This window comes from Podarcis liolepis (genome assembly GCF_965112155.1).
Source record: "Podarcis liolepis genome assembly, chromosome: 12".
Classification (NCBI taxonomy): domain Eukaryota; kingdom Metazoa; phylum Chordata; class Lepidosauria; order Squamata; family Lacertidae; genus Podarcis; species Podarcis liolepis.
In genome coordinates, this window is record NC_139563.1 from 50745642 (window position 1) to 50759573 (window position 13932).

Genomic DNA, 13932 nt, shown 5'->3' on the forward strand with positions numbered 1-13932 from the left:
GACCCCAAGGGTCATCTAGTCCAACCCCTGCAAGGCAGGAATCTCAGCTGGAGCATCCATGACAGATGGCCGTCCACCCTCTGCTTAAAAACCTCCAAGGAAGGAGAGTTCACCACTTCCCAAAGGAGTCTGTTAATCCACACAACCATTTGAGCCCATGCAGTCACCAACTGAAGGACAGAGCAGCTCATGAAAAGCCCATTTAAAAACCCCTCAGGCGTCACACATTCACATGGTTGTGTGAAGGAGCACTTCAACGCTTTTGGAATGAAAACGAAACATAAAACCTGCTAGCGCTATTCCGGTATCACAAAATATTTGACCATATGTCTGCCCTTACTCCCAAAGAGTTTATCCAGGTATGTAGCTTCCGTGTATACCTACTGGAAAGAAAGGAAAAGGTGAAGGACCCCTGGATGCTTAAATCCAGTCAAAGGCGACTATGGGGTGCTCATCTCACTTTTCAGGCCAAGGGAGCCAGCGTTTTGTCCACAGATAGCTTTCCGGGTCATGTGGCCAGCAGGACTAAACCGCTTCTGGTGTGACAGAACACCATGACGGAAACCAGAGTGCACGGAAACGCCGTTTACCTTCCCGCCACAGCAGTACCTATTTATCTACTGCGGTGGGATGTGCTTTCGAACTGCTAGGTTGGCAAAAGCTGGGACAGAGCAACCGAAGCTCACCCTGTCGCAGGGATTTGAACAGTCAACCTTCTGATCGGCAAGCCCAAGAGGCTCAGTGGTTTAGACCACAGTGCCACCCGCAGCGGTGGTTGGTGCCCATTAGGACTTGTGGTGCAGAAAACAGGGAGTTCATCAGTAGTTGGAGCCAGAGCCAAATGCTCTTACTATGTTTTCATTTGTTGGAAGCTACGCAGAGTGGCTGGGGCAACCTGGTCAAATTGGCAGCATATTATTATTCTTAAGCCCACAGGTAATGCCACCTCCTGGACTGGATATAAGTAGGAGGATGGCAGGTTTTGGGGGCTGGCTGAGGGCAGAGATGTTGGTGGGGCAGTACCCCATTCGCCCAGGTAAACCAGCCTCCACTCCTTCCAACACTGGATTTTGCCATTCCAATGGTACGTAGTGCCAATGCGAGGCACTAACAAAATGAATCTGAAACTGATGGCGCGGAACTTAATTTCTAATGATACGGTGCACAGAAGGAGCTAGCTATTTTAAAATTAAAATCATGATAAGCAGTCTAATTAACTCCTGGGGGGATATAATTTGCAAAATGAAATAATTCCACTTCATTGGTGGCCACGTTACATGCTGCCTTTGAAAGAAAAACATTGGCAAACAATGGTGTTTGGATGGAAAGGGTAGCAAATGTTCTGTTTTCTGAGAGCAGCTGTGCACGGGGCAAAGCTATGGAATCAGGCCCAGATGTTTTACTGCTTCTCTCAAGAACATATCCATATGTTCCACTTCCTACGTTCCATTTTCACACAGATTTCAAGTCATTGATAAGAGGGCGCACATTTCTAAACAAGTGTGGGGGAAACTGGCTAGAGTTGACTTGAAATTATCGATTGTTGTTTTGGAGTGAAAAACACTTAATTAACCAAGATATGTCTGTTTTTCATCCAACTCCATGACATATAGCACTACTTGTAGGAAGCTGCAAAGGGTTGTTTCTCTCCCCCCCACATCTCTTTTTAGGGTATAGGATGCTCACTATTCTAGGGACACAGGTGGCGCTGTGGTTTAAACCACAGAGCCTAGGATTTGCCGATCAGAAGGCCAGCGGTTTGAATCCCCGCGACGGGGTGAGCTCCCATCGCTCTGTCCCAGCTTTTGCCAACCTAGCAGTTCAAAAGCACGTCAAAGTGCAAGTAGATAAATAGGTACTGCTCCAGTGGGAAGGTAAACGGCGTTTCCGTGCGCTGCTCTGGTTCACCAGAAGTGGCTTAGTCATGCTGGCCACATGACCTGGAAGCTGTACGCCGGCTCCCTCAGCCAATAAAGCGAGATGAGCACCGCAACCCCAGAGTCGTTCGCGACTGGACGTAACTGTCAGGGGTACTTTACCTTTACCTTATGCTCACTATTTGGGTTTTTAAAATCAGTTCCTTGAAGCACTGCTGTGTATCCTGGGCTTAGATGGGAAAAAGAGGCACCTTCAATTTTTGCATGACTTTCATAAGCCTGGGTCAGTTTTAGTATCAAAAGGGAAACTTATAGACCTTTGGGTATGCCAAAGAAGTAGCCAACGATTTTTATTTTTCTCCCAGCTGGTTCATATGGTTCACTGCATATGGCAGGTAGTAGCAGCCTGGGCTAGATGAACTGATAAAGAAACACATTGGATCCTTACCCTCTGGTTTCTTTAATGCATTTCCCTGACCTTTCTTGTCTGACTTTTCACTATCATCTTTTAAGTCAGAAATCATACAAAGGAGAAGTCCTCAGTGTGTGACTTGGTTGTAAAATGCCTCCTATAATTTAAAGTGTTCAGGGCTAATTTAGACAGAAATGTACAGAGCCTAAGGAGTATTCACACACACTGATTTGGCATATAACTAGATTGTTCTATACAGTCCAGTTGTCCCTGTGGATTCGGGACAGTCCCTGCTTTCTGGTACCCATTCTTAGTAAAACACGGCCCCTGACCTTTGAGGTTGCCTTCTGAAAAAATCGTTAGCATGTTGTCAGCCTTAAGAGTTCAGCACGCTCCTCCAGGTCTCTAAATCTCTATGTGAGGACCGGATGCCTCTGAAACTTTTATGCACATGCATGTCAATGCATGAAATGGTCACTAAGGCACTACGTAGTGCATAGCTAGCTATTCTGTCAGTGAAGTTTCCAACACAATATCTATTGCAACATCATGAGATCAGTTCTAGTGGATGTGGCCTAAAAAGTGTTTGCAATGACGTAGTCACACTTAAGTCAGAAAGGAATTAGTTTCACTTGGTTTCAGAACAGGAGCCATATTAGTAAGTAGCACTAAAAATAAATAAAAATCCTCTGTACACTTATTTGAGAGACCTGCCTAAGCTTGGGAAGCCTATGTTGTAGTAGGGTTGCCATATGTTGATGAGCGAAAAAGAGGACACATTTGCCAACTTCTACTTTCAAGTACGGATCGCTCTGACGACATTTTACATACCAATGAAAAAGAGGACATGTCCTGGAAAAAGAGGGCATATGGCCACCTAGCCATTATGAAAAATGAAGCAAAGTGGTCTTTATTCTGGATAAGTGAATCCAGAAAATGTCTGTTTCTAGCTTTGCTCATTGTTGGGTCTGGCTCCACCCCCTGTCAGAAGGGCTACACCCCCAACAGAGTATTTCAGAGGGAACACAGACCTCAGCAGGAAAAAGGGGGGTTGCCCACCCCTAACCTATACCATCTGTTTGTATGGCATACAGACTGCACCTCCAGAACACTTTTGAATTGAAGTCTGGGCCTCATCTGTATCAAAGGATGTACGTATGTACCTATGTAAGTACAGTCGTACCTTGGAAGTCGAACGGAATCCGTTCCGGAAGTCCGTTCGACTTCCAAAATGTTCAAAAACCAAATCGTGGCTTCAGATTGGCTGCAGGAAGGTCCTGCAGCCAATCAGAAGCCACGGAAGCCCCGTCAGACATTCAGGTTCCAAAAGAACATTTGCAAACCAGAACAATCACTTCTGGGTCTGCGGCGTTTGGGAGCCAAAACGTCTGAGTTCCAGGGTGTTTGAGATCCAAGGTATGTCTTGGATCTTGAGCTGAAATGATACATGCTTTCTACCATGCTCCTTTGCTACAACTTGGAACAGGGAGCATACACAAATGTTTCCTCATTCGGAGCAAGAGGGATACTGATTTAGGAACCATTTCCTGCATTCTGTGTTGACTGGGTGACATGGTGAAGGGATGGGTTTCCCAAACCCAAAACTGACTGTGCAGGCAGTTTTTAAACTGCACCAAAATCCCCATTTCTCCTTAGCTAAAATACATAAACTTTAGCCGTTGAGCAAATGCAAAACAAGAACACAGCTCTCTACCTTATCAGTTTGACGGCAAGACTGGCCTTGACTTTACCAGTAGAACAGACACAGGCATATCTTATGTCCTGGCCACAAATGACGCAGAGACCCAAGTCTGGGACTAACGCCAGAGCATGTTCTCGGAAGTAGTGACCTCTTGCTCCAAGATAGGAGTAGGAACAGGAATATACTTTTATGGTCAGGAGTGCAGGAAGGAAAACCCTTTTATGGTTGAGAGTACCAGAGCAGGAACATATGTGATGTCAACCTACGTATACAAGCTGACGTGGTTGGAAGGAGGGAGAGGGTGCCTGGAGGATATATATACTGCATGAAACTTGTCATTTCTTTGGACTTGCAGTGGACTCACCACGCAAGTGCCTTCTGCTATCCGGAGAGCAGAATAAACTCTTTCTTTGAACCAACTCGGTGTCATTTTGACTTCCTTCCTCCTGTCACGGAGCAACGCAGACCCAATCGGTGAACTCCAATAAGGCTACAATGGTCACACAGCTGAACTCACTTATGCAAATATGCAGCGCTTTGACGTCAAGACGTGCCCTTGTGACCTCTGATTGCATGGGTGGCCTCCATTTTACTCTTGCTGAGAATAACCAAAATTGTACTGAAACCACAGCCATTGGGGCAGCAGGGGAAAGAGATGCAACAAATATGGTGAACAAGCGGGAGGTTTTGGGTTGGTGTTTTCTTGAAAGAAAACTTTGCCCTGAAAAGTGAAAAGGGAAGATGCACAGCAGCGCCTTACTGGTAACACCAGTGTGGAGACAAGCCACACTTCACAGTACAGAAGTGTCAAATCCACATACCACAGCTCTTCAACATATTAATTTCATGTCATTTAAAGATTTGGAGTTACATTCATCTGTCTTTCTGTCCTGAAATGACTTTGTATAGGGTCGGTACCAAGCTGAACATACTTTTATCTCTATAACATGCAGATTTTTTCTCCTAAAAAGTAAGGGGAAATATCTGTGCGTGTTATTGAGTGAATGTGTGGTCCCTGGAGCCGACAGGCGCGAGTGCAGGGGCAAAAATCAGGCAAAAATGAGATTGCGCGTCATGGAGAAGGGAAGCCTAAAGAGAGGAAGCTGCTGCTTTCCTGCATTCTGCCTCAGGGTCTTACTGCCCACCCACTTCTGTTTCGTTGCTGTGTTTGCTCAAACGGAACAAAGAGCAGGGAAATCCCCTGCCCTCCAGGCAAGCAGAGGGGAAATGAAAGGATCGCGTCCTTCCTTCTAATTCCTCTCCGTGCTCCGGTGCTGCTGCGTCCAGGGAAGCATTCTAGGGACTCGCAGGCAGCCGGAAAACATGCAGGTGGGAGAGAGAAAGAGGGGGGGGGAGGGAGAGAGAGGGGGGGGCTGGCTTGGGTGGGTGGGTGGAAACTTTTGCCTTCCTTCTTCCACCACCTCTTCTCCCTGATCTCGGATTCTGCCAGTCATTTCTGGTGGTGGAAGAAGACTGGAAAAAGTTTAAAGTTTAAAAATTTAAAGACTATTTGCAGAAATACTGTAAAATTAATGAATGTTAAAGGGATGTTGGATTGAAAATAAGCGGTATTGGTAAAAAGATTAACAAGAATATGTAAATACGGATTGATAATAGTTGAAAATACATATTTATAATAGGTTAAGATATTGAGTAAGGATAAATGATAGAGGGTAAGGATTTGCTGAATTAATCATGTGAACTGGAATACAAAAAAGGGAGGTGTGAGGAGGTCAGGAAACAAGTAAATGAAATATAAGACATGAAAATACTGATTTTTCTTTTTTAATTGCTTTTTACTTTTTATGTGTTTTGTTTTTGTATTTTTGTATCTCTTTTTTATGGTTATTCTTTGTTCTTACTTTTTATGTTTAACTTCTGTAACCTTTTACTGTCTGTAAAATTTCAATAAATATCATTTTTTTAAAAAGAAAGAAACTTTTGCCTTCCTTTCCTCCCTCCCGTTAAACCCCTCTCCTGCATTCTTAGCCAGCTGCTTCTCTGCACACCCCTCTCGTGCTCCTTGTCCCTTCTGTGTTTTTCCTTCCCTCCCCACTTAAAATGTGGTTACAAAGCATGGATCCATATGGATCCTCAGGATGTTTGCATTGGGACACCCCAAATTCACCATTAGATCACATTACATGTCCATGGCTACAGCCTGCACCAAAAAAATCACGCACCCACTGTTGCCTGGGGCTGCAATGGTGCAAAAACGTGGTTACAAAGCATGGCTCCACATGGATCCTCAGGATCTTTGCATTGGGTCACCCCAAATTCACCATCAGATCACATGTCTGTGGTCACAGCATGAAGCACAAAAATTATACATCCACTGTTTCATTCAGATTTCCCCCCTCCCTTGTTTTCCTCCTCTAAAAACGATGTGCATGTTATGGTCAGGTGCGTGTTATAGAGTGAAAAATACCGTAATATACCATTCTCTGAAGAGGAAATAGTTCCCAGGCTTCAGTGAACACCAACTTGAAAAACTTCAAGAGATCGTTTACCAGCTGTAACTGAGCATTTGAATGTTTTTGTGTCATCAGCAGGACCAACACTAATGAGATATTAATATTTCCCTTCAACAACCAAAGACAAAAGACTGCAAAAGGGCAAGGACCTGGAATATCCACATGAATATTACACTCACAAAGTCTATCCTCTGCAAAGCCACAGAGGCTTTTCCTAAGGCAAGGAGACTGTGCACATTTGCAGAATTGAATTTCCTAATGAATAGGGTAGCTTAAGGGAGTTATAAGAGCTGTTCTTCTAGCTGCATGGTGGAATGATGAGTATAATGAACTCTGAAAAGAAATGATGAAACTATCCCCAGAGAACAGGAACGATCCCCCAGAATGAGATAGACTAAGTCCAGCAAAGAAAAACGCTCTTATGCATCCAAGGAGATTAATGTTGTGTATCATTACATTAAAGTTCCCTTCTAAAACTGTACAGGGCACTAAACTAGTGTCCCAGGGAATGACACAGCAGAAATGAGCCAGCAGCGGCAGCAAAAGTGCACTTAGGTGCAATATCCAGCTGAATGAGATGTCTCATTTGATTCTCTCATTAATTCATTTATATTGAGAGCCATTATCTTTTGCAATGACAACAGCAACAAATTGAACGGAAAAAGACAGCTCTAACCTCTGTGTGTGTGTGCATGTCCATTATGTATCTGTGTGTGTGAGAAAGAGAGAGAGATACCTCTCTCACACAGACACTTACCGTAATTTTTGCTCTATAAGACTCACTTTTTCCATCCTAAAAAATAAGGGGAAATATGTGTGTGTCTTATGGAATGAATGCAGGCTGCACAGCTATCACAGAAGCCAGAACAGCAAGAGGGATTGCTGCTTTCACTGCGCAGCGATCCCTCTTGCTGTTCTGGCTTCTGAGATTCAGAATATTTTTTTTCTTGTTTTCCTCCTCCAAAAACTAGGTGCGTCTTGTGGTCTGGTGCGTCTTATAGAGCGAAAAATATGGTAATTCTAGGATATCATTAGAGTGCATATTAGAAAGCAAGACTGGGGTGGCATGGCTATAAGAACCTCATCTGCCCACCCGTCGCCTACTCCAAATCTCTCAAAGGTATGAGCTCAGCATTGCATTCTTTGTTTATTATTTAAAACACTTCTATCCCACTTTTCCTCTCCACAAAGGAGTTGTTCAAAGCAGCATACAAATGAAAAGTACATTTGCTTCTGCACAAGGACTTACCATTCTGTACAAGCCGCTTTTGTTCTCCTGCCGTCGCCTTGGACTCCGACTCCTTTTCCACCTGAGTTGCATTTTTTCCTTGAGAAGCTTCATGTTTGCTGCCAGCCGTTTGGCGAGTCCCATTCACATTAGTCTTGCCGGCTTCCGTGCTCTTGCTTTCTCCCGAATTGCCTTCTTTACTACTGTCTGGCTTGGGGGCAGTGGTTTCCTCAGCCGGCTTTTTCCCGTCGCTTTCTTCCGTTTTCTTGTCATCCGTTCCCTGCTGAGCATTCTCCTCGGCCTCTTTCTTGGCTTTCTCTTCTGCATCCTCAGCAAAAGCAAGGACAACAGTGAATGGCAGGAGGGGGAGAGAAACCATCAGTCAGAAGGGCAACTCTCCTCTCCGCAGCCCCAGCCCACATAGCCCATGGTCAGGAATGATAGAGGTTGCAGTTCAGCAATATGCTCACAGGTCCTGCCCATCTCATCAGGTGACTAAGACCACAATCCTAAGCATGTTTGTAGAATCACAGAATGTTAGTATAATAGTAATAATAATAATAATATTAATACTACAGTGGTGCCCCGCAATACGAATGCCTCGCAAGACGAAAAACTCGCTAGACGAAAGGGTTTTGCGTTTTTTTAGTCGTTGCGCAAGACAAATTTCCCTATGGGCTTGCTTCGCAAGACGAAACGTCTTGCGAGTTCTTGCGAGTTTGTTTCCTTTTTCTTAAAGCCGCTAATAGCCGCTAAGCCACTAATAGCCGTGCTTCGCAAGACAAAAAAACCGCAAGATGAAGAGACTCGCGGAATGGATTAATTTCGTCTTGTGAGGCACCACTGTAATAATAATAATAATAATAATAATAATAATAATTTTTTATTTGTACCCTGCCCATCTGGCTGGGTTTCCCCAGCCACTCGGGGCGGCTTCCAACGAAGATTAAAAATACATTAAAATGTCACACATTAAAAGCTTCCCTGAACAGATGCAGAGCAATGTTTCCCAAACTTGGGTCTCTAGCTGTTTCTGGGCTACAACTCCTAGCAAGACCTTGTCAGGGATGAAGGGAATTGTAGTCCAAAAACAGCTGGAGACCCAAGTTTGGAAAACACTGATGTAGAGATATGACAGGCATCCACTCTCTGCAGTTTCTGGAAACAGGCTGGATACATTTTTGTTCTGACAGGCTCTGCCAACTGCATAATCCCATCTTTACAAAGGGTATTCACTTAGAGAAGCATTGGACTCTTGAGGTCCTTTGCAACATAGAAGCTTTCCCCATATACACACACAGACACCATCAAAATCCTGAGTCTTTTGAAAGTTCTATGCAATGAGCTCACTTGTTCTTACCTTTGGTTGCTTGTGCTTTCCACTTCTCCCGGTTTTGTTGCACCACCTCAGTCCAGGTGCTTTTGAAACCTTTGAAGTCCACAGTGAGAATGGAGCAGTTGAGAGAGGCACTTCCTTCCGATCCAGTACTCTTGACACTTGATCTTTTAACTTCTGAGGGGCTAATGCTATTCAGACTGGGAGAGCACGATAAAAGGCATTAATATTATATCCAGATAGACCCAAGAGCATAGATGCTAAAGAGACTTTAGGAGCAAAATGTCCATTTTCTTCATCCACTAACTTGACCCTTTCTCTGATTGAGCTTTCCCATCCATCCTCCTGCTGAGGGACGCGGGTGGTGCTGTGGTCTACACCACAGAGCCTAGGGCTTGCCAATCAGTAGGTCAGGGGTGGGGGTGGGAAACTAAATCCTTTGGAGTCGCAATTTTGCCTTGGTCCCGAGTCTTTTTTCAATGCCGGCCAATTTCCAAGCAGGAGCCAGGATGGGTCAGACTTGGCAAATGGCCTCATTGGTGATGAATGTCTGAAGTGAAAAACTCAGAAAACCATTTCGACATGAGCAATGGCAATCTGGATTTGCCAAGCCACTTGACGCACCAGGAAGGTCATATAAATCAACCATTTTCCAAATCTAGCAAGTCCAACTATGGCATGTAGCAAACTTGCAGTATCTAAAGGTTGTGTAGAACTTTATCTAGAAGAGTTTATCGCTATCTGACCGAAACCTTTATCATGTTAATTTTATTCATCTAATGGTCCTCTAGTAGCCCTATTATATGTGTCAATTTGGAACATTGCCCAGCCACTTTAGAAAACATGGGTTGACCACTGTATGCAACATCTGGAACTGCAGCGAATCTTAATGTATCCCTTAAATGTTATCCATTCCCACCATGATGAAGTTCTCTTCACAAAGTAAATATTTCCCATCCAGCCATTGGGACATAAGCTATATGATCATGTATTAAAGCCTAGATTTACTCCAGTAGGACAATTACTGAATACATTTCATGGTCTATCAAGCATAGCTACATTCTTCCCTCTTTAGCCATTAAGTTAATTGCATATAGATTATTAGCCATATTTACTATAAATAAAAAGGTTCTCCCAAGCTCCATAAGAAGAGAAGCTTTGGGACATGGCATGAACATTCTGCATTCCCTTCTCATAGTTGAGAAGCTTCTGTGCACATGAAACAGGGCCAGCTCTGCCATTGGACAGAGTGAGGCTGCTGTATCAGGCAACCATTTTTCAGTGTCATGAAGTTGTTAGTTTAATTCAATTTGTTGCTGCTGCATGTTTACGACTATAGCAGGGTGAGATTTTCTGCCTTAGGTACCAGAATAACGTTGGCCTTTGGCACTGTGCACCTTGACTTGATGTCAGGAGGAGGTACCATTTTCTGTTCTGCCTCGGGCGGCAGACATTTTGGGGTGGCCCTGAATGGGGCTCCAGATCCCAGCCATTAAGTTCAAGAGAATTGGGAGCTGAGCTGTCAATGGAAAATTAACGTAGATACCAACCTGGAACGCCTAAACCCTGTCATGCCAGAGTGGGAGGCTTCCTCAATGAGAGGTGTTACAATCTTCTCTGTCATGTCAGTCAGCACAGTGAAAGTGGGCTCCACAATGAAATCAATAAAACCTGGAAAAGACACACAAAGGCAAGGGGATCAGCTACACTGGCGTCAATGTGTTTGTCAATATTCATAAAGAAATACCTGCAGGAAATGCGTCAATAGCTCACAGTGTGAATCCTCGCACAGGCATTAACATCTAATTGTAAGATTATTCTTTAAAACGGTGAAAATAATTGGCTGCAGTTCGACACACGGCAGATGGGACTGAGATTGTTTTGTGTGGGCTTTGTGGGAATCTGAGTCAAATTCCAAGTACAGCTAGTGATGAGTCTGACCCAGCTTGGAGGATGAAATTTATGGAAATACTCTAATAACAAAGCTAGGAATGCTTCGTGGTCGTGAAGCGTGCAAGGAGACGTGGCATGTAGCTTCCCTTGCACTCTATTCATCTAAACTTTGCATTTGACTTACCAGCAAGAGTTATCAGAGGTAATTTCATGTATTTTCTGTAAATTAAACCTGATGTTCAGCTATTAGGTCGTTTTGGATGAATAATATAATAACATAAATTGGCTAGTAAGGAAGGCTTATTATCAAAAGTAAGTATCTTGTGGCATAGGGTGCATATTTCAGAGCAGGAAAATTGGAAACCACTGTTTATGTATTATTCACCATTTGCAGAGCAAATTAAACAAATTGGGTGCTATGTTACAGAAATGTCTAAAGAAACACCATCCTTGTTAAAAAAGATGACCGCTAATGTCAAATGTAATTACAATTTCCCATAATCCACTTATTTAATTTAGTTTGCATGGGACACGGAACCCACTTTCCATCAGCTAGGAGTCATTATATCTTAGCTTTTATATCAGGAAATGAAAGTAATCAGAACAACCATTTAGACTGAGCAGTGGTTCCTAAATCATCTTCCATGTATCATCTGCAGTCCCATTCTGCCTCCTTTCTTTCTCCCAGTCCACAAACAACCTCAGAGGCTGTTCTGCAGAAGTATTCATCATCCAGCAAACATTAAAGTCTGTTCCACACATTATATTTTTTATGTATACAATCATACTTTTAAAAATGTGGCACTGCAGGTTAAACCACAGAGCTTGAACTTGCCGATCAGAAAGTCGGCGGTACGGGGTGAGCTCCCGTTACTCAGTCCCTGCTCCTGCCAACCTAGCAGTTCAAAAGCACATCAAAGTGCAAGTAGATAAATAGGTACCACTCTGGCGGGAAGGTAAACAGCGTTTCCGTGCACTGCTATGGTTCGCCAGAAGCAGCTTGGTCATGCTGGCCACATGACCCGGAAGCTGTACGTCGGCTCCCTCGGCCAATAAAGCGAGATGAGCGCCGCAACCCCAGAGTCGGTCACGACTGGACCTAGTAGTCAGGGGTCCCTTTACCTTTACTTGGACGTGTGCAGGGATGGGCTTTGGTCATCTTTCGTAATATGGCGCCCTATGTGAGGCCAAAATTTGGCGCCTCCAAACGGATCCTCTCAATTTTGCACCCACCCCTTGGCTCGGAGCCCTGTGCGCCTAAATCCAGTGCTGACATGTAAAATGGAAATGTAAGGGGAGCCCTGCTGGATCAGCCCAATGGCCCATTTAGTCCAACATCCAGTTCTCCACACTATTGCATTTTTAAAAAGTGAAACCAAGCTGATGGAGGAAATGTCCTGAGTTCAAGTGGGGGAAGGGCAGTGAAGGGGGATTGGAGGGGTGGGGGGCAGGGGTGCCAACTTAACTAAAATATTGGGGGGCAGGTAAGCCCTGCCCCACAAAACCGATCACATGAAGCAGTGCACGCACACCATCTGAATGGCAATGCCCATCAACCTTGGCGGGCCCAGCTCCTTAAAATATTTTATTGGGGGGGGGGGACAAAGACCCCTGAGCTCCTAGGAGTTGGCTCCTTTGGTGGGGAGATACATACCAACACAGTGACAGCCTGCAAAAGTGCAATAAGTGATCCACAAATGGCCTGTCTGCTTCCTCTACAAGAGCTCTTGTGTGCAATCTTTTCCTTGTCTCAGTGTCTTACCTTCCAACTGAAGCAGTTCACTAGGTAGCAAGGAGCCACTTAGAGCTTCCTGGGCCTATCACTTATTGAGAGGGAAAGGGCTCAGGCAGCAAGAAGGTTGGTGCAGAGCAAATGCACTGGCGGAGCAAATCCAGTGCTCCTGCTGGCGAATTTGCACTGCGCCAGCCTCCCTGCCTTCTCTCCCCTACCCCTCTCTCTCTCCAAGCTAAGCAGCAGTGACCCACCTGTTGGGAAATTCTAGCAGTGGCTCAACTGCATTCCTCAAAATGGAAGCAGCAAGGCTCCCATCTCTTCATCCCTGAGTGGGAGGAAAGACACTCTAGTGCAGCCTTTCTCAATCTGTGGGTCCCCAGATGTTGTTGAACTACAACTCCCATCACCCTAGCAAGGCCAGAGCTCAGGGATGATGGGAGTTGTAGACCAACAACATCTGGGGACCCACAGGTTGAGAACTGCTGCGTCTAGTGCATGAACAGGAGGAAGAGGAGGAGGGAGAGGCCACTGCTGCCACCGCCAACCAGAAACGTGAAAGCTTAGAGCACGTGAAACACCGTAAGAGGTTAGTAGTGTGGTTTGGGAATCACCTCAGATAGCCCTTTGTTCCTGATCAACATTTTAAAAAGAATCCAGGGACCAGTTAGTTAATGCACAGCAGGTTCAGATATCTCAGTGTGGCATAAACTCCATGTGATCATCAGTGTTTGCCCAGCATGTTCAGAAAGTGTGGGCTTTCTCCTTGCCAAGCAAAGGGCAAAAATGAAAGGATGTCACTACACTGATCAGTGAAAAAAGGCACTGATGACAACAAGGAGCAAAGTCTCCAATCAAACAAGCCTCCCACAGCCTGAAAGAGAAGAAAAAGCGTTTGCATCTTTTAAGCTTCCTGTTGAGCAATAGAAAATTCTTGGCTTGGTGTTCTGCAACAATTTGGTCTGACTGATGAGAGAGCAGACTGGATTTTCAGATATTGGCGCTGGACTCGTGGTGAAATACCGTCCTTAGAAAATAAGCTGGTCTTTAAAAACAGGCCTTGACAGTTAAATTGCTTCATTTCACCCGTGAAAGCATTTGTCTGGATGCAGAGGGTAACTCAGCCCCAAATGTTTGATTGTATGGTACGTCTTGTAAGAAAAATAACACCAACTACGCTTCATGAGAAAATTTCTGTCAGTGACATAAGGTGAGCAATAACATTCTTCCATTGACAGCATCTTAAAAAGCAGAGACATCACCTTGCCAACAAAGGTC

At 44.6% G+C, this 13932-nt stretch overlaps 1 protein-coding gene across 8 annotated transcripts in view; it reads right to left on the minus strand.

Moving 5' to 3' along the window:
• Positions 1-13932, minus strand: part of PDE1C (phosphodiesterase 1C) — a 336024-nt gene that overhangs the window by 24594 nt on the left and 297498 nt on the right. For all 8 annotated transcript variants that reach the window (XR_014517662.1, XR_014517663.1, XR_014517664.1 and 5 more), the window contains 3 exons: positions 10580-10700; positions 9054-9229; positions 7715-8014 (listed from right to left, as the gene is read on the minus strand). Coding sequence is in view for 3 of the 8 variants with exons in the window: in XM_083468113.1 (XP_083324239.1) it covers positions 7715-8014; positions 9054-9229; positions 10580-10700 (597 nt within the window). In the remaining 5 variants the exon portion in view is untranslated. The remainder of the gene's footprint in view (positions 1-7714; positions 8015-9053; positions 9230-10579; positions 10701-13932) is intronic.